Source organism: Varroa jacobsoni, unplaced genomic scaffold, assembly GCF_002532875.2.
Source record: "Varroa jacobsoni isolate VJ856 unplaced genomic scaffold, vjacob_1.0 scaffold_466, whole genome shotgun sequence".
Lineage (NCBI taxonomy): Eukaryota > Metazoa > Arthropoda > Arachnida > Mesostigmata > Varroidae > Varroa > Varroa jacobsoni.
Genome location: NW_019213368.1, coordinates 136,224 through 156,167, shown reverse-complemented (window position 1 = coordinate 156,167; position 19,944 = coordinate 136,224). Strand labels below are relative to the sequence as shown.

Here is a 19,944-nt window from a genome sequence, read left to right as displayed (position 1 = left end):
TTAGACACGTTCAGCGTTACTAATATCAGCCAGTCTGACATGATTGATGGTAACGAATATATAAAAAGACCCTCAATTCCCAATAACAGACGTTTGCTCAATGATTTCATGATGTCAAAGGAGTCGTTGTTCAACCTGATTCTCCTATAAGCACGCGAACTAGCGACATCTATCTAAACTTTCTGGAGCGGATCAGCACATGTCGCAGCAACCTGATTTCAGGGCTATTTATATACGAGGCAACAAACATCGCACCACTTATTGATATTGACCTTATCTTCAAGCGAGCCGTTTTCGGTCGCCCCATATAATTTGGAGCAGAATTTCCAGGTAAGCTGTAAAATATCCACCCACTTAACTAGGTTGATTCGAGGTTCGCTAGTTACCCTTGGCGCGGGTATCAGCCATTGTCACACCTCTTAACACTCGTCTGCTTCGTTAATCGGTTTCAGCATTTAGCGTCATGGAATTTTGTTTAGCGAAAGTCCTCATGCGTACACCATTCGCCATATCGTGTGTATCCGTCGTGTGCGTGAAGTCCACGCTCCCTCCCCGACCAGACCCCAGCTTACTCATCCAGCGGCAGAGTCTATTCGGTGAGATAACAAAGCAATTTGCTCCGAATGTATTGTGCAGTGTATGCGAGCTAAATTTGTCCTTTTCACTAGAATTCGGCAAAAGTTTAGTGGAAATCTTTTTTTTTTTTTGTTGCTAACGCAATAACGGTGTGATGCTACCTTCGATCAACAACCGTTGTTGATAGATTACTAGCAGAGCGTCTAGTTGTGAGGGAAGCTCATATTTTTACCGCGTTAACAGATGATCAGCAGCCGAAGTCAATTGATGTAAACGCGCTCTGAGCGACAAATAGGTGTGAGTAGACGCCAAACTTGATGCGGGCAGTCTATACCTGTTAATTAAGCCCTGTAGGAGCAAACTGTCGCCACCTGTTGAATTAATTTCGCTGATGACCCTCATAGTGATAATATATATATTCAGTATTACGTGTAGGATTCCTATTATAATAAACATTTCGCGCTGTACCAACAGTGGCAGTAGATGTGTTTCGATTAAACAAAGTCAACCATATTCTGCCAAGTGATTGTGTCAACTGGAGATTACTGTGGCTCAGTCATGGTCATTAATAGATATTGGTTGTAATCCACAGTGAGTGACTCTGTTATTTGTCAAGTTCCGTTCTTGTCTTTCGACCGTGCATCGTACGACAGTATTCTGAATTAGATTGGGTATCTTATTTTTGAGAATTTTAAAATCCACTGGTAGGAATTGAGTGGTCGTATTTGTTTGAGAACTGATGAAAATGAAGACGCGTGCAACGAAAAAGCAATGACGTTGGCTTCTTATAGCGCGAACTCTGGCGCACTGCCATGTTTTTACTACGGCTATTAGGTGGTATTGGTTGTCTATATATATTGACATAATGTGGCAGAGTTTTTGGGGCACAAGTTGACGTACGGTTTATGAGCGCACAGTACGATATTGTCAAACGCTACGAATTATCCCCGTGATTGTGTTGGTAGTACGTTTGTTCACTACACGTAGAGACGCATGAAGTGATTTAAGGTTTGAAGTCACGCGTTTCCGTCTGAGGTCTTAGGAAGCTTGTTTAACTAAGAAATAGAACATAAAACTGGAAACATTTAGAATGAGACCGACGAGCTGTTTGCCGCTCCACAATAATGTGTTAACCTCGTAGTGGGAATAGTGGCTTTTATCTTGCTACAGAAATTCGTTGATCATACGGATTGATAAACTTTTTCAGTTAATTCTTGTACTCTTCTTAGGAAAACATATTGATTATCAATTTAGTTTATGGTTACCATTTAAGGAACATTACATAAAAGAACGTGATTTCTGCACAAACTGCGCAGTATTTGCGCACCGATGTACCATTGGAAGGAAATAATATATGACGACGAGATCGTCTTGCTTCGCCGCATCGCAATAAAATGCATTTTGCGATGTTCTTGTGATTTCTGCCGATTACGAGTTGTGCTCTATTTCTGACAGCTTTCTGCAGAAGGGATTCACTCATATCGTTTTTTGGGCACACAAAGTAAATAGAGTTTTACGAACTGTTTTTATTGACAGGACGGCTCGGGTAAACTACCTGACTCCGATAACGGTGCGTCTCTTCCAGAGGTACATATACGCCGATGCACACTTGGAGTACATGTCAGATACTGCAGATGCCATGAATTGTAATTATCAACGTGTAGAATACTTGGCTTGCTTCGTAATTACCTGAAATTCAGTAGTAAATTCAAAGTAGTTGTTAAAGTCTTGCAATCACGGTGATACCAAATAAAAGAAAAAGTCCTTGTAGTGGTGCAGTTGTAACGGGTTTGTCTGCGAACCGTTCGGACACGTGGGGTAGTCGAGGTTCGAACCATCGAATGCACTAGCTTCCGTGCTGGAGGTTAGTTGCGCTTGAAGCCAAGTAAAAGATGCAAAACTCGAAAACATTGGCGATAGATAATAAGTTAATCGACAGACATTTGCGTACGTAGGTATATCTGACTAGACCTAAAACCTATATTGCATACCGCTGATGGTGTTCTTTTGACAGTAAGGCCTATTTTGGATTTATGCACGACAATTTAATATACGCCAAAGGCTACCTTTATCAGCGTACGTGGATGAAACGCTAGCCTAAGGCCATCCACCCAGTGAGATAAAAAGAGAATAATTTGATAAATTAAGTACACAATTTTTACCCGAGGACACATAAGCTATATGCGCTTTGAGCAATCGTACGAAACGAAAATAATTATGTATACTACATTATAATTGTAATTATTCTCATGAATTTTGTGTAGTTATTTTAATGGTTACTTAGTGTTCAGAGATTGTTGTGCGCATTTGTATGGCTTAATTAAGCCATTTCTAGATCGGCATCCCTTTAAATAGTATAAATAATAACATTTAAATTCTATTCTTAGATCCTAATTAAAATCCCTTTAAATAGAATAAATTTAAGCGTACGACTACGATCCATTAGCGTGTGCGGAATCCATATCCATTGCTTTGCTTAATCATTAGCCCTATGTGACCCGACCCTTGTTGTGCATATTACTGGGTAGTGCATACACAGAGGTCGCAAGCTTTCCCAATAGTTAGTATGGGGTCTATGCCCAGTCTGTTTCCGATATATAACTCGTCATTGTTTCTTTATTAGGTTTGTCAATCAAAATTACTCATGTTATTGTGAGTGTAATAACAATGTGATATATTTATAGTAATTTGTATATATATTAACAATATATAGTAATTTTCAATAGACGTCGGCGTTGTTCGAAATGTGGCCATTTACTACCTTTTGTTTAATTCTATGTCCAAATATATCTAGTATATTATAGATAGAAAAAAAACTATTGTAAGTGTCGTCGTATCTTGTGCATTTTTGTATCCTTTTATCGCAGCCAATGTCTGACGAACTGCCGCGCCTCGAAGCCCGAGAGGCAAAATTGCCCTCGACATGCAACCTTGCCGCAGCCGGAGATGACAATATGAGTGAACCTACTGAACAGACTAATTCTGTCGAAGAGGATGTTGAGCAAGTGATGATCGACGTCGACACGGAAGAAGTGGATTTCAACCACGGACGTCTCACGGAGATTCGGGGACTTGAGGAACTGAGACGAATTCGTGTTCTGGGCTTCCGGAACAATCTTCTTAAGAAGATAGAGAATTTGGAAACGCTTACCACTCTTGTCGAACTTGAGTTTTATGATAATCAAGTAAGGAAATAAGGGATACCAAGGGAAGAAGAGACCCTACGTAGTGATGAATACGATGAAAATAATAATATGAAATGTTTACATTGTCTGTAAAGCGTGTTTGTATTGTGTTTATGAGAGCGCCAAGCAAGTTTACCCCGTATTCAGTGCTCCGCTTAACTTTACAATTTATTAAGTGTAGATATCATGAACATCAGATCGCTACTTAGCAAGAATAATAGATTCGGTTATATATTATTTTCGAGTATACATCAGATAACTGAACTTTAATTTGTATACGATTTGTACGTACTAAACATATGTAATCATTCAAATCTTTGCAGATTACGAAGATTGAAAATTTGGATACGCTAGTAAACCTGAAGATTCTTGACCTGTCATTTAATCGTTTGACAGTAATCGAAAATCTTTCGTCCCTTCGCAGTCTTGAAAAGCTTTACCTCGTCAACAATCGTATCTCGAAGATTGAAAATTTAGACGCGCTTGAGAATCTTCGCTTGTTGGAATTGGGTGCCAATAAAATTCGTGTACTCGAAAATTTAGAAAAGCTCACGTCACTTACCGAGCTATACGTTGGAAAGAATAAAATTGCCAAACTTCAAGGTTTAGAAACACTCGTTAACTTGGAGACGTTAAGCGCTCAGAGCAACCGACTATTGCACATTGAAGGGCTTGACAACTGTACTAAACTTAAGGGGCTTTATCTTTCTCACAATGGGCTAACAGCAGTGGAGAATCTTGAACAAAATGTAAGTGAACTTGCTAGTGGTGTCTGTCAGGTATAGCTTTCTTTTTGAAAATCTAAGGTATTTTTCGGAAAGAGTTACACGTGGCGAGATAGCGACTATAAGATTGACCAACTGCGCCTTGATTTAAGATTATCAAAGTTGGAGCTCTAACTAATGAATATTACAGAGGCGATTAAACAGAGTGGGCTTTTATGACGTTTAATAATATGGTACAAAAAAAAAAGTATTATATTGTTTCTGTCGGTTTTTTATGTGTGTTATGCCTAAGGTTATCCTATACTTTGTAATTATGCATTCAAGCATAACCGCTAATATTTTTGACGATCTAGTAGTAGCTATGATATCATCACGATTGATTTCGCGCTCGAAATTTAGCAGTTTTGCCTGTTACGTAATTGGGCATACAAGAAGGACAGAATCAATCCTATCAAAAATACTTGATGCAGATACACTAACTTAAAAGGCAAAAGCAAACAATTTCTGTTAGTTTACATACAGATTGCTATTGCCACTAACCATTGAAATCTACAGGTCGAGTTAGAGACATTAGACTGTGCCTCGAACCGGATCAGCAAACTTTCCGGAATAATACATCTCAGTAAACTTACTGAGTTCTGGGTACGTTTATAACACGTTATTTCCCTTGATAGGTTACTTGATAACGTATAAATCTGTGATCTTCTATGTCAGTACCCTTGACATCTCATTTTGCTACAGAACCTCTATATTTTATACATTGTTAAGGTAGCTTAAATTGGTTTGTTATATAAACTACGATAGTAGACGTTACTCCGTTCTACTCAATTATAGAACAATCAAGCGGTAAGATAAAGCTTTACGATTACTACCATTATCGTAACCATAATATGACAATTTCAGGAAATGACAATAGTAGAGTTTAACTATTGAACTAGCAAATCCTATCAAGTATTTCCTAATCCACTACATGCCTTTATGAAATTGTTTTTTGTTAACCATTCTCATTTGTTTTTACTTTTGATTATGCAGTTCAATAATAATCTCATCGAAGATTGGCATGAGGTTGACGTGTTAAAAGAGTTTCCCCAGTTGGACACCGTCTACTTGGAGGGCAATCCGATTTCGATGGATCCAAACTACCGTCGAAAGATCATGCTTATTTCACCAAGTGTCAACCAGATCGATGCGACACTGTGTAGACAGAAGGCATTATAAGCACTTGTCCTTATACATATACCACCTTTTAGAACCAATTCATTGTTCGTTTAGTGAGAGGTGTACCGCCGTCGTATTTGATCTTTTTGCATTACGGGATAAGTTGCTTCCCGCCGCCACCTTTCCTGTAAGTACCTTTACCTCCGTGTGTGTTGTGGGCATGTTTGCGCGTATAATACTCTGTAAGGCTGAAAAAAATGATAAATGTGAACCTTATTTGTATTTGGGACTCCTCCGTACCATTCACTGCGCACTATAACGTTGAAGAGTAGGAGGAACGGAGCAATGACTACAATACCAACGTAGTATTATTATGTGAGATAACGATAATAGAGTTATTGCGTATGTGGCGGTAAACTCGTTGAAGTAGGTACTAGCTAAGCACCGGACCCCGATTTGAAAAATGTAGTTGATTAGACGAGAGAAAATGAAGTGACTTATAACGCAAAGAGGAAAAACAATCGAAACAATCTATTCACTGCTTGCCAGTAGTTGAGATGCTGCCGTGCAAGAAGAGGCTAGATGAGGATTAACAGGCCAGAAACACGGCGAAGAGTATTACGTGAAACAAAAGGTGATGATTGTTGTATGATGCGGTTCTAGCCAAATGGCGCCAATGTTTGTTATCTGTTTGTTGTGTTCGGCTATATAATTTATAATTGAAATTTATTTTCTGCCAAGTCGTTAATGCGAATTTCCGTCAACGAATCGTGACCGCTTTGTTTTGTTTTAAAACTTATAAAACATTAACGTAATCGTACTTTGATATTAGGTATAAAATGTTATATACTACTTAATTCATGGATTAAATTCATTGATTTTAAGTAGCCCCATTGAAATTTTTTTTGTTAACAGTTAGCAGCTGCGTCGGCCGCAGCCACGTGAAGCCGTTCGAGTACCTCTTTGTTAAATTGTTTGTGCTTGTTTCGTTATCTTGTTATTGCTATATTTTTCCTTTACGTTTTGTGATTGCTTTGAGTGAACACAGCGTTATATGAATAGAAAAAAAAAATGGATCTTTCATATTGAAGCCGTCTAAAAATTAGTGTTTTTAATCACTTATTGTTACCTTAGATATTAATTTCATTGTACCCTTCGTAAGGTAACAGTAGTTAACAATTACAGTGGTAAGCGCTGGACGATAGGTTGGACGTGGTTCGGACGTCGAGGCCACACAAATAAGGAATTTACATTTTTCCGACATCCATACAATTAAACCTCGTGCAACTATAAAATAAATGAGCGGGATCATACCTATTGTTAGAGCTGGTAACGTAATAATATGGCTACGATTGTTTTTCTAAATAAAGCGTAAAGTGCTGAAGTGAATATTGTCGTTGATCGTTTTCTTACGGACTACACTGCTATTACTCTTTAAGCCTTATAACGTAGTACGGAGTCAACATAATACGCAGAATCGATGCGGAGCTACACATCCTGTTGGAAATTCGTTTCATGAAACAGTGTAGTTTCAAACATCCAATAGCTTGCGAAGAATCTATCTAAAGTTGCTAAATATTGGGTTAGATAATAAGTTACCTCATTTTTTTTTACTGAAAAAAGAAATATCGTATCGTGTAACAATATGTTGTTATGCAGTGCACTCTCCGTCATTGTCTGCCTCTATCTCCTTGCTTCTCACCGAATCATGTATACCGTCTCGTCAGAAGGTACCGTGTTTCGAAAAAAAAAGTTCTAATTACATTTTTAATCGTTGATCCGTATCAAAGGCAAGGCCACGAAGATGCTTGTCTGATAAAAGGATAAAATAAAAACTCGGTGGCGCAAGGTGCGGAGAGAGACTATGTAAGGTACAGTAAGACCTATTATTTGAATTCTAATAGGGCAGCACTTTGCGATGTTTGCCGTACGTAGCCTTGCGTTTTCATAAAGCAGAATGGTCTGACTTCTTCTGTGAAGTCTTTTCTCTTAAACAGCCTTGACTCGATACAGGTGAGACAAATAAACGCGCCGATCAGGCTTTATTCCTATCCCTTGAAGTACTAAATATAAGAAATGAAAAACATGCTTCTTAGGGAATAATTTGCAGTGAATCAGGCGCATAGAGTCCCGCCAAATTTTTTGAGATAATTTAGTTGGACCCTTGGCCTTGGCTTCCCACCCGATGGCCATCCATTCCAAACTGCAGTTGATGTTGACATACAGGCACCGCTTTGCACCACCGATGATAATTCTGTGCAAAGGTCGGTCCTTGTGGTTGCGTGATGCTCAGTATGAGGCCAAATGCTGAGAGGCAACGTTCTAACGACTTTTTTGGAATCCATTTTTCTCCAAACTGTCTTCAGGTGGTTCTGATCGAACTCAAAATCCTCTAAGTTCCAGATACTGTTTTTAAACGTCGTAAACCACTCTCGTGCAGACATTCACCGATAGCGCCGTTTATGTACACAAAATGAATATCCCGGCTGTTCCCGCAACATCTTGATCTCGATGAAATACGTAGTGGTAATGTGATACCAGCAATATAATATAGTCCGCCGCTGTTTCGAGCTGTGTGTTATAAAACATTATACGTAAGGTACTACTTAAATAACAAATATTTCCGAATAATAAGTATCGATGATTCGAGTACTTCAACGCTACATCGTTTACAGCAGGACTTTTGCCTTTCTCCCCTGAACATAAACAAACTAAATAAGCAAAATAACAACACTGTACTGGGTTTAAACTTTACATGTTGTATTTATCTTTGTCGTAACATAACATTGTTAATGTGACAGCTATAATTACATCTGTGCACTCTTTTGATGTTCCAGGCCATTAACTTCATTAAGTGATTATGAGCCGACACGCATTTTTTGTGTGGAAGGTTTTACAACTTATAAATAGGTTCCATTTGATATGCATTCGTTAAAGGCATAAAAAGGTAAGCTACCAGCTAATATAACCTCAGTGTATAAGTGCTGAATTTTTCACGTCGAATAATTTCGAAATTATTTTCGACCTTCTCTTTATAACAACTGGTTTTTCGTTATTATTCTGGAAATAAGCATATGCGGTTGGAAACTCATCAGAATCTTCGGCGTATTTTCATAATTTTTGGGGCTGTGTTTGATGTAAGACAACTCCGTCGCAACATCTAAACAGATACGTCTATGATCTTAGATTTTGATTCGGATATCTAAGCAAAGAGTTCGCTCTATGTTTTGAGTTTTACGTCTGGTACCGTCATTGGTATTCCCTCAGACGGCTGGTTCTCAGCAACGAGCAAAACAACTAGTTTTGCTAAAGTTAAATCAACTTTAGCAAAACTAAGTAGTGAGCTGTTCTGCAAGCGGCGTTCGATCGCTTAGTTCAATGTATAAATGATAATATGGTTGCAAAAATATTCTGACTACCGTTTTCCCCTTCACCAGCTGCTGTTGTCTGTCATCGTTACTTATTAATTATTGACTAACTTCGTAACTTTTTTTGCTTCGATGATTCGAGACTTAGTATGCGCATGAGTGACTTTTCAGTCCCGCTGCTTCCCTATAGGAGTCCACAGCAATCCTACTCATTCCTACAATATAGTTCAGCAATAGCATGAGCACGGGGGTATTGCTCGACACCGTACCCGCAACAACCATAATAGCGACATTTAGGTTACCTCCTTCCTACAATTTTCCCTGCTCACTCATTTTTGTGCTTTTTCTTCTATTAACAAATTTGGCTCTCCGTTCCGTCCTTTAAACCTTTATCTTCTATGAGATTTGCTGTTTCTTTTGGCTGTTTTACTTTACATATAACATTTAACTTCGGCGAATGACATCGCAATCGTTGCTAGGGCGACTAGGACTTCTTTAGACTAGGAGCTCTTCATTTATTTCTACCATAAAAACGCTGTTTATAATTTTCAGCGTATTCGGATGGCCAGTAATAATCATTCAGCATCAGAAGTATTGCCAGTTGAGAGTGCACTTAAGTTATTTATTGAACTTTATTCAACGGTATTTTTTCGTCTTGGTAATAACAGTGATACGTGTTGCAAATAGGGACGATCAAGGCTGGCCCAATAGCGGGCCACCGTTGGCCAGGTCGAATTTGCGCTTGATTAAGGGTAACGACCGAATGCTATGAGCGCTTTGAGCGACGGGAAAAAAGACCTATCAGGGGTAAAATTGCAGGGGTACGCCATCGCGTATGAGGAGAAGGGGACTGAGTCAATATTGCAATTTCCCTCTGTTGACCATGGGGTGCAGCGAAGGTAGCATAAAATCACGAGTCGCGGCCGTAGAATGGAATGCAGGTTGATCTAGCTAAATGCTATCATAACAATACAAAAAATCAGGAGAAAATCGGAGGCAGTTGATAGGTGTCCAGTGTTACACTACAGTTGTAAGCCAATTGCGGAAATTTTTCCGCTATATATAAACTGCGTGATCGAGATATGAAAAATTTGGGTAGAAATAAATAAAATCACCGAACATCTACAAAATTCACTCTCATTTTCACACTTCAAAGGATCATACATTCAAAAAACGATTTGTCGCAAGTTATGTTATTACTCCATGCAAGGACGCCCTGGCTTTGTAGCGATTTTGTTATTGAAATCGAAAGGGGAAGCTGTAGCCCTGCAATTAGGTAAAGTACGATTCTACAGCTTCATAAGTAAGCCTTCAGTTCAAAAAGTATGTTTTTCGACACTTACCTATAGGGTGTAAAAGAAGCGCTTAACAAATGAAGGAAAGAAATTTTAAGAAGTAACATTTTTTCTTTAAATAAGGCTATATAGTGTTGATATTATTTTTGTAGTTTCATGAATAAATTCGCAGCTGTTAAACGTACGCGCCAGCCAACATCCCATCCCAGAATTCGCCAGAATCTGTAATACGCTCAACGCATCAAACATGTGGTAAGATAGGTGCTTTATGAGAGATTACGGATCGTCTCAACGAATATACCTCAGCCAGGTTGTTATTTAAACCCTCGCTTTCGTATACATTTATGCAATGTCTACTCGTAAATTGAGCGGCTGAGATCTTTTCTTCAAATTTCTCACTATCACTGTGTACATTCTGCCCCGAAGAGGTCCAACAATGGCCGCCCTCATCACGCCGATTCCGTAGGTCACATGTGACCAAAAATAGTTTACGTGGGAATAATCGGACGTCCCATATTTCCGTGGCACACCCTGTCCAACACTGTGCACGTTTAAGTTGTTCCGGTTTGATATTTGACGATAACGAAGTAGTAAACATTGGCTACTATGGGAATAACGGGAGGACTCGGCCCATGAAGGGGGAACGAACGGCGGCGGCTGCGTCCAGGAGTCCGTAAAGAGAAGGAGAGGCAGTGTAATTGCAGAGCACACACGCCAGTCCCAAAGCAAAACGAAGAACAGAGAGGGAAAGATAAGGAAACGGAGAGACATGAAGAAGTGAGTCCAGCCTAGCTTCGTCTCAGCCCAGGCCAGACTTCGAAAGTGCGGGGGCGAACAGTAGAGAAAAGGAGAGAGGCCCAGATAGAGGATAGTCTTAGCAAGCTTACAATTTCGTTCCTTGTCAGACGTACGGAGGGATACGAGGAGTAAATGTAAAGCGGCAAGATCCACCACAGGCGGACGGACGAATGGCGAGAGGATTGCGGGGAGCTTTAGGGAAGGGCTGGAATGGGACTGGGGGAATAAGTTTATTATATTATCATCAGGAGCATAGAACAGCGATGGAACAGACAACGGACGGCGTGTTGGATGGTAGAACGGATAGCATGCGCCAAACAGAGGTAGCAACGGCCCAATGAAGACGAACACGTTGAGCTTAGGCTGGAGGTTGGAATCGGGTCGTTGTGTTCCCGGTCGAGGGAGAAACGGAGCGCTGGAAGGAAGTGCGTTACAGAGAAAGGAGAAACCGTTGGAGTTGTAGTCGTTTGCTAGGTCTGGAGCACCACAGGATCAACATGCGGGGAGACGGGTCACAGGATAAAGCCAAAAGCGGGAATCTGCGGGGTGCGTTAACGAACCGCCGCGCCCCAGGCCACACGGGGCGGCTACGGCCCGGCACAAGCTCCAGTACACCTAACACGCCCAATCCCGCTAGAGATTCGAGGTAAGGGAAACGGACAGGCACCGATGGACATACGAGTAGTTCGGCATTTGCCGTCGAAGCCAGCATTTCAACGGGCGTGAAAAACCTGTGTAACGTGAACCACGTCAACGATAGCTGCAAGCTGTCTGCGAACGTTTAGTCCTCAACACCTCGTGTAGGACCTGCCAAGCTGCGCGAACGTGCATAGTTATGCGGGTTCCTCGAGTGATGCCGCTGTCAAAGCGATTGGTGGGTAAGACGAGAAAACTCCGTGTAGGGTTCTTTTCGGGTCCCCACGAGAGTTGCAAACTAAGGGCCGTCCATGCGGTAGCTTATGGTAGCAGTCCTGCGGAAAATGTGTCAATGAATCAAGCACGAGGTTAGTTCCTAGGTCGGGGAACCGGCAAAAATATGCGGTCTGGACATTGTCCACACGCTTGCACTGAACATGTTGCATAATGAATTAGACCAGAGACGCACAGTAGGGGACAACTGTTCGTTCGTATGCCGTTAGCTGAATAATCGTGAGTTACTTCGTGCTCCGTCCGTTAGTTAGTTAAACGAAGAAATAATAATGTTAGTGGAGTATGAGTTGGGAAGCATGCCTTAGAGGTTAAATCAGGCACGAGTAGGATTCAGAAAGGGGGACTGAGTTAGGCAAACGTTATTCAAATTGGTTCCAGCAGTGGCAACCACCGAAAACTTAGTTTGGTCGGCAGAAGCTCTTTGGACGCTGATTTAATTGGCCGTATGTCTACCTCTATGACAATATGGTAATTCTATATGGCAAGTCGAGTGGCACTTTTGGAATAAAATGAGAAAATCAGGTAGATGGCAGAATAATCTAGGAAAGGGTTAATTTTTTTAGAAAAAAGAAAATGCGGCGTCAAACAGCGACTTCCCCACGTTACTTTTCGGACTAACCGACGGAAGTGTGGCCCTAGGATTTGATAAAAGCTTATGAGTAGAGAAAAGTATGATTTGTGCAGCATATAACTGTACATTATTTTCAAAGATGATGAAGAGCTATGTACATTTCTTTACAAAACATGGTAATATATCTGGTATAAAAGTTTAATTTTCCTAACCATAGTCCTTTGTATGTGCCTGTCTTGGTGCTATTAAGGGACAAAACATGGTAATATATCTGGTATAAAAGTTTAATTTTCCTAACCATAGTCCTTTGTATGTGCCTGTCTTGGTGCTATTAAGGTGAGCTTCCCTTGACCCGTGAGCTGTTCGCCAAAATTCAGATGAAGCGCGGTAAGCTCCGCCATAGTATTTGTCGAATCCCAGCCCCTTCGCTTCTCACGTACCTCTCGGAATGAAAGCATTGGACCCCGACTGCAATTTTTGTTTCCTCACGGCTTGCATAGTGCTGCGACATGCGGGCCAAATTGTATTATCAAAGGGAATAGAAGACGCGATACACGTTCGTAAATGTTGTGGCCCGAAGCCCGCAATTGGAATTTTGAGATCGTAGGAGCGCAAAGAAATGACGTGGCTTTGTCAATACGATACAGCGAGACAAAATAAAAGAAGAAGAGTAACAGGGAAATGGGTGCGCAGAACAACTTCCGTTGGGCACGAGCGTTCAGCATTGCGGTATCAAGCCTAACAAATCAACTTTGCCTTCTGGATTGCATAGAGTTAAACCGTCAGGCGATCACCTAATATATTTTTCGGCAGACAAAGATGCAGTATATATGAATAAGAGGCAGTGAAATCCTCGGAAAAGCAACACGTCGGCTGCTGGGACTTACGGATTTTGAAGCACAAAGAAGGTCTTTGGTGATTTAGGCGGTGCGCTGTGTAGGCGCGACTAGGTAAAAAGAAATGCATGTTTGATGTTCGGACAAGTATGACTATAACAAAAGAAGTTTAAGTTAACAAAGATATTTAATTGCGGCAAGTTGAGATGTGACATGTTCACTTTCGCACAAAACGTACCTAATTGTTTCAATCGGACTATCCGAGATTCTGACACTGAAAATGCTTTTATGAACGAAGTCTGAGAACATTCAGATCAGTTTATCATAGAGCCGTAGATTGGTGTTCATGTTAGCTTTCATTTCAACGAACTGCGGTCTAGATTATTACATAGCCAAGAACTTTACATTCTGCTGCTGGAAATGAAAAATACAAACGACTATATATGACTCATATACCGAGCGATGCGTAAACAATTACCTTTCGCAAGCAGTACTACTTGGCAAGCTCATCACTACCACATGGATGCTACTAAAGTAACAATATATTAGCTAACAACGAACAGTTGCAAGACCAGATTGTCATTCATTACAGATCACTGCGAGGCTAAAGCGCTCCCTGTGCTAGATTTTGTTGTGCTACCATCTCGTCCTATTGTCGCCTAATCCCTACAGGGCCACTGGGACGAGGTTCCCTAGCCATTTTCACTTAGCAGCAAGCGCCAGTCGACCCGCCCATGTGGTTCTATCTTCTCTTACTGTATGCTGCCAGCTTTTCGCACCCACTTCCAGCTTTGCTGCTTTAGCTGATAAATGATCTGGTACGAAAGTACGTGCGCCGAAAGCTCGTTTCTTTCTCTACGGGACAAATGACCGTGGAAGACAGCAGAACCAATCGGTGAGACGGTTTAAAAAGCGGATATCTATTCTGTAGTAGTCCGTTTTTTGTAGCTGCACATTCAGTCGGTGCACACAGGTAAACGTTATTATTCGATTTCTTCGATGTTACCCTACTCTTCTGACCAGTCCTTTTGTGGATGTCAGCCATGCAGTCTCTCGGCGATTACTACCAATCTCGTGCGTATCTCGCTCTGCTCGTGAGGCTCTACGTTTAAAAATAGTATACTAGTTACATGGCATGATATACTTGCTTCACGCGGACGGAGTGCGGAGCACGAGCTTCCGATTGGCAGACGAAAACCCAGCTCCTTTGCTTGGCTTGTGGTAACAAACGGTTTGGTATTAATGAACATTTACACCTTGAAGCATAAATTTCTTATTTTCTCTATTACAATCTTCGTATCGGATCGGATTTAGCGTTTTCTTTTACCTCTTTACAACGCTATCTTAGAGATATGCGATTCTACAACGAAACATTGGAGCTGTTAATTATTTAGTGTAGCCTTATTGGCAAGCAACATAGACGAGCAGGACGTGTCATTCAGAGCAGGGCATGTCATACTTTATACAAGGAAAAGGCTAAAACGTCAAAATGGATAGCCTGGAGTTTCCTCTGGGATTCGCAGGAGCTTGACGTAACCGTTACATTGCCTGTGCTTCTTCGAAGATGACCGAGCGCGTTGGAAATTGATGGATATCATGTGTGACACATACACTTAGAGAAATAGGGATATATACGTAAAGATCAGGAATGTGTGCATGTGTTATTCAGGTGTCAGACAGATACATTAAGATGGGAATGTATTGTGAAAGATCAGGATTCTGCATGTGCTCAATAAAGATTGGGCAGTGCGGTGGGCACATTATCGTGCATGTATAAACAAGCGTGTAAATTCATAAAGCTCCTCTGATTATCAGATTCCAGATAGGTCGCGCTAAAAGCTTCATCAAAGCCTGGTTAAGCAAGACGCGGTAAAAGCTCTATCAGCAAAGCCTGAGAGTACGACAAACAACGATAACAACAGGCAACCTACCTAATAACGAAGCATCTATAATTCCAACGACTACCTACGCATATAATTGATTCGATCAGTCAGATAACTGATATATATTAGTTAACTAATTACATATGTATTTGTTTTGTTTTTTTCTAAAAAAAAACGTTTAGCGTTTAGTTTATGTTAACTAAACGCTAAACGTCTGTTTTTTTCTACACATTCTCAAACAGAAAAATTGTCAAAATACGAAAACATTTTTTAATAAGCTCAAGAATTTCGCTCCCGCCCTCCGAAGTACGAGACATGGCTGTTTTTGAAATTCCCAATGAGAGAACTTTAGTGGCCTCCATAAGTCTTCAAATGTGTTTCTGGTTTTACCAAACTTCTAGCAAAAGCAAACGTAAGGACAGTATTTTAGGTTAGAAAAGCGGTCTTAATCGTATAGTTCTGCAGAGCCTTTGGACCATGTAAGAACGCCATACGGAGCCGTCTTATCACGTCGATGTCAGCCGTTGCGCGCGCCTCAGTCGCCCCCTTTGCTTATCTACGTAAATTTGGCCCGATGAAATGACGGCCGCCCCCTTTCCTTATCTACGTAAATTTGGCTCGACGAAACGACGGTCATGAACGTTCTTTTTCCTTGTAGCATTAATCGTAATATAACACTTTCTTCTTAAAAAAATATTCAAGGTGCCCAACTCTTGACCGGACGGACTCCCAGTTGGGCTTCTAAACATTTTTTTCGCGAATGACTCAGCCGGTTGTGTTAGGCGGTAGGATGCACCTATTCCTCGATGCTGTCAAGAGCTTTTGCTTTTAGCGGAGTCGAACTGCTGGAGCCCGGACCAGCAACGCACGTGGAGCTTACTTCGTCCGGATGATCATCGCAACTCATTGAGGAACATTCTGAGAAAAACGGCGGAATAGAAAGAACTCATAAGCTTCATTCTAAATGCATGGACAGAATAACCTATGCAGTTAGAACTTGATCTCGTCTATGGCGTTGCACTAGAAAGGACGTTACATAGAAACCTAATAATACGAAAAGAAACTAAATCTATGTACCATCGGTGCAGTATCCACTTGTAGGTGATTGCGTCGCACTGGACGGACAACTCTTCACCATGCTACTAGACAACGGAGAGGACTCTCGCTCTTCACACTTATCTAGGAGCCGCGTCGCCTGGTTCGTCAACGTTTTGTTTGTACCCTGCTCCTCAGCAATGATAATTTCAGGTGTATCCATCTTATCGTTATCGGCGTCAGTGTCTTTGTTCACGGCGTCCACATTGTCGTTAGCAGCAATGAAGGGATCGGTTTGTTTTGTTACAGCAGAACCAACCCGTCGTTTTTCATCATCGATACCATTAACGACTTTTAGTTTATTACCACTTGCTGCAGTAGAGCCCACAACGACAGCTTCATCTTTAACAGTGTCCTTAACGGTGACCTTGGTTTTTTTAACGTGCTTCGAGTTCTTCCCAACAGTCGAGTAACGAAGGGTAAACGCGTGAGCAATGGGATCATACATGCCACGCTCCTGCAGCTGGCAAGCGATGCAAGGCTCCCATGCGACGCGCTGCCGTGCTACTTGGACAGATCGCAGCTCGAACGCCGATGCGGACTCACGATGAGCTCGAGGTCCTACTACGGGCAAACCACAGTCGACGATAGCGGGATCACTGCAATACATTACATTTCTCAGATATTAGCGAAATACACCCAGGCAGGTAGGTCAGATAGAAACCTACAATTCACCTAATTCTATCTCGCTTTAGATTATTATAGAAGTGTTTTACAGAAAACATTTTTTTATATTATAATTATAGTTTTTTTTACCGGGCCATGGTCTCTCTAAATGACTTCCCCGCGGTGCGTCGTGCGCACAGTTTCTCGCTTTCTTCATGCGCCATCTCTGGGTCTGCAAATGAATTTTAAACAACGTTGGTTGCATGTCTGTTTTAGAATGTGCCTGCTAGAAGAATGATTTAACTAACGTTCCATACGATTGCGTATAAAATAGAATTATTTATATACCATAACAATATCGTCGATCGTATGCACTATGCTGCTGTGGGTGCGATTCAGTACTTTGCTTTCGATCCTCATCGGCTTGAAGGGCGAGTCGAAGGACGCGCGTCAGCTCCTTCACCTCTTGAGGATCGTGTAACTTAAGATGCATTTGGGGGTGCGGTTTAACCGGCAACAAAACTGGAAGCTCTGGCCCACCACAGCCGCTGCTTCTGAACGCCATACGGGTAAGAACGAACAAAGCGGTCTCAGCTTCACGATGACTGGAAAATTCGACGAATGCAAGGGCCTTCCACTCGACCTCGAGTAAGGCGGGATTTCTTGAAAGGAACTTTCGTACATTGGTCAGCACAATCTCAGGAGCGTCGGGCAGGGCGCACGGGACGCATAGCATGCGTGGCAATACGTAAATTGCGTAAACCTGCGGGTCATTGAGACAAATTTGCTGTTTCACCGTTCACAGGATCCAACGTCGAGCTTGTCACTTAATATCTAGATACCAAGTGTTTGTTTTTGTTTTTAAGGTTTAGTGTTTTTCTCATTTAGGATTGCGATTTTGAAAAACAGACGTACAACGATCGACCGGTTAAGAATACGAGGAACCAACTGACCTGTCCAAACATTTTGAATACATCAAAGATCTGAGACTGCGACTTCGGCATTTCTTGGTGCAGCTGTACGACAGCCCGTGATGCAAAGGTCTCATCATAATGTGGGAAGGGGATTAGTCGACGGACCTGTAGAGAGAATGCAGATTCATAAAGTTTTCTATTTTCCTCTATAATATATGTGAGATGATAGTATTATATCAGCCTGCGGATCATACCTTGGTTTCGTCGTCACTGAGTTCTAGCACTTTTGATGCTTTAACTGCTTGCCTAAGTATTGTCACCGCGGTATGGGATCTTGTTACCGTTCGAAGGCGTCCGTAAGTTGCCATAAAGTTAAGAGAGATCCATCCTGACCAGCGACGAATCTGCTTGACCAGTAACTCGTCACGAAGAGCAGTCTAGAGAAAAATTTTAGTCACAAAGACGTCTTCGTCAAAGTTCTATGCTATGACGATGCATCTGCTATTCGAAACATCCGAAAGAAAGAAGAAGAAACCCCGAAGAGATCTGTCTTTTCGGCCAAAACGTTAAGTATTTACTGCATTATTGAGGTTAATCAGAAACACTTACCTTATCATCTAAGTAGAACTCGAGCAGAGATTTTGCCTCCTCAATCAGATTGCGTTCAGTTCCGCCCTCATTTGACGCTGTCTGAAAATCGAAAACGTCCTAAAATAATTGAAAACGTCCTAAAATAACAAATTTGCAGAGAAATAGCAAAAGGAACTCTTCATTCCTTGCTTTCATGCGAAAAAACTTGCGCCTAAGAAAAAAAATGCTGTCAATTTTAGAAATAGTGCCAACCTGTTTCTGAGGCGTCGTAGGCCTTGTATCTTCCATAGAAATATCGGAGGTATCGGATATAAATCGCTCGTCGGTATCACCAAAACCCTCAATTTTTGTTCTGGCAATGCATCCGCCGATAGAAAACTTCAATGGTCCTTCCTTAACCAATACTTCCCTAGTAGATTTCTCTGTAAACAGGGCGTGTTTTCCAGCTTCTGATGCACCATCTAATAACCTCGCAGGCCTCTCACTGACGTCAGTTGAAGGTCTGTCAGCCACTATGGGGTCTCCCACGACGCAGACAGCCGGATCGATTTCGGCGAGTGGTATCATCTCGCGCATTCCGGATGCTCCCAGCACTTCGACCAATGATGACGCGCTACCCTTCAAAGATGACTTCGCGTAGTTTTTACTGTTGATTCCGAAAAAGATTAAATTAGTTTCATATTTCAATTGAGAATGAATCATTTGAAACAGAAGTATGGCTGTATCGTACCATTTTCGCTATACATCACGACCAGTCAGCTGGCTACGATTTTATTTCGCAATATCACAGCCTGTCCAGCCCCTAAATTGTGCCACAAACGACTACGTATTCTACAGAAATTGGGTTAGTATGCACTAAGAAGACCACTGCCATACTTACTCTTCTAACGAAGACCAAGGTGTTTTCTTGAGAATGCCTTTCAGTGGTCTATGTTCACGAGCCTCTTGTTTTTCTTTTAAGGCTTCCTGAGGCGCCCTAAAAGAAACAAATCACAACCACGTAGGCTCCGCTGAATAACAGTCATTCCATAGGATGATACTGACATATGCAACATAACGTACACACTTCCACATGCATTGCATTTACCCAATTACCTCAAACAGAGGATACATGCGTACGTGTAGTGTTCATTGACCACACAAACTTTGATTTACATAAACGAAAAATTTACGCTATTCACCGTAACACTACAGCTTCCTTTCGTTGCCTTTTCTTAGCCTTGGATCACTACATCATGGCAGGGTAAAATCCAGAAGTGAATTAGGGTTGGATGGAACAGATAAGGAAAGCTTCCCATAATAGTACAGATGGAAGCAAAAAAATTATGTCAACAGCAGTCAATGGCCAACAGAAATTGCTGCATGGCGGAAAATAATCACTCGAACCCTAGGTAATAAAAATTTTTAAAGGTA

The 19,944-nt window shown here is 41.4% G+C and overlaps 2 protein-coding genes and 1 long non-coding RNA gene across 10 annotated transcripts; 2 read left to right on the top strand and 1 right to left on the bottom strand.

Annotated features, from left to right (window-relative positions):
* The first annotated feature begins 128 nt into the window (after positions 1-128).
* On the top strand, positions 129-7,028 carry LOC111260686 (uncharacterized). 8 transcript variants are annotated; one of them, XM_022833629.2, is made up of 7 exons: positions 129-330; positions 453-596; positions 2,113-2,163; positions 3,444-3,761; positions 4,085-4,510; positions 5,042-5,128; positions 5,519-7,028. In XM_022833629.2, exons 4-7 carry the CDS (start codon positions 3,447-3,449, stop codon positions 5,702-5,704), a joined length of 1,014 nt encoding a protein of 337 aa, XP_022689364.1. In that variant the 5' UTR covers positions 129-330; positions 453-596; positions 2,113-2,163; positions 3,444-3,446; the 3' UTR covers positions 5,705-7,028. The 8 variants fall into 8 exon arrangements, 7 of the variants coding, with proteins under 7 accessions (XP_022689364.1, XP_022689355.1, XP_022689357.1 ...); XR_002680482.2 differs by lacking the exon at positions 2,113-2,163 and having other exon boundaries at positions 136-330; positions 5,519-5,831; positions 6,830-7,028; XM_022833620.2 differs by lacking the exon at positions 2,113-2,163 and having other exon boundaries at positions 135-330.
* Positions 7,029-10,671: 3,643 nt separating this feature from the next.
* On the top strand, positions 10,672-13,288 carry LOC147753467 (uncharacterized). The gene is made up of 2 exons (XR_015311166.1): positions 10,672-12,109; positions 12,943-13,288. It is a non-coding gene; the product is annotated as an uncharacterized LOC147753467 (long non-coding RNA).
* Positions 13,289-15,572: 2,284 nt separating this feature from the next.
* On the bottom strand, positions 15,573-19,541 carry LOC111260670 (uncharacterized). The gene is made up of 9 exons (XM_022833595.2): positions 19,412-19,541; positions 18,784-19,177; positions 18,550-18,630; positions 18,195-18,377; positions 17,980-18,105; positions 17,375-17,789; positions 17,177-17,258; positions 16,403-17,019; positions 15,573-16,243 (listed from the first exon to the last, which is right to left on the bottom strand). Exons 2-9 carry the CDS (start codon positions 19,105-19,107, stop codon positions 16,122-16,124), a joined length of 1,950 nt encoding a protein of 649 aa, XP_022689330.2. The 5' UTR covers positions 19,108-19,177; positions 19,412-19,541; the 3' UTR covers positions 15,573-16,121.
* Between the last annotated feature and the right edge of the window lie 403 nt (positions 19,542-19,944).

Excerpts from the sequence above, each read along its gene's own strand:
- LOC111260686 (XM_022833629.2), top strand. The coding sequence starts at position 3,447 with ATGTCTGACGAACTGCCGCGCCTCGAAGCCCGAGAGGCAAAATTGCCC. Across the intron at positions 4,511-5,041 it reads TGGAGAATCTTGAACAAAAT|GTCGAGTTAGAGACATTAGA; the intron begins GTAAGTGAACTT and ends TGAAATCTACAG. Across the intron at positions 5,129-5,518 it reads GTAAACTTACTGAGTTCTGG|TTCAATAATAATCTCATCGA; the intron begins GTACGTTTATAA and ends TTGATTATGCAG.
- LOC111260670 (XM_022833595.2), bottom strand. The coding sequence starts at position 19,107 with ATGCGCGAGATGATACCACTCGCCGAAATCGATCCGGCTGTCTGCGTC. Across the intron at positions 18,378-18,549 it reads AGTTCTACTTAGATGATAAG|ACTGCTCTTCGTGACGAGTT; the intron begins GTAAGTGTTTCT and ends ATTTTTCTCTAG. Across the intron at positions 17,259-17,374 it reads CGATCGACGATATTGTTATG|ACCCAGAGATGGCGCATGAA; the intron begins GTATATAAATAA and ends ATTCATTTGCAG.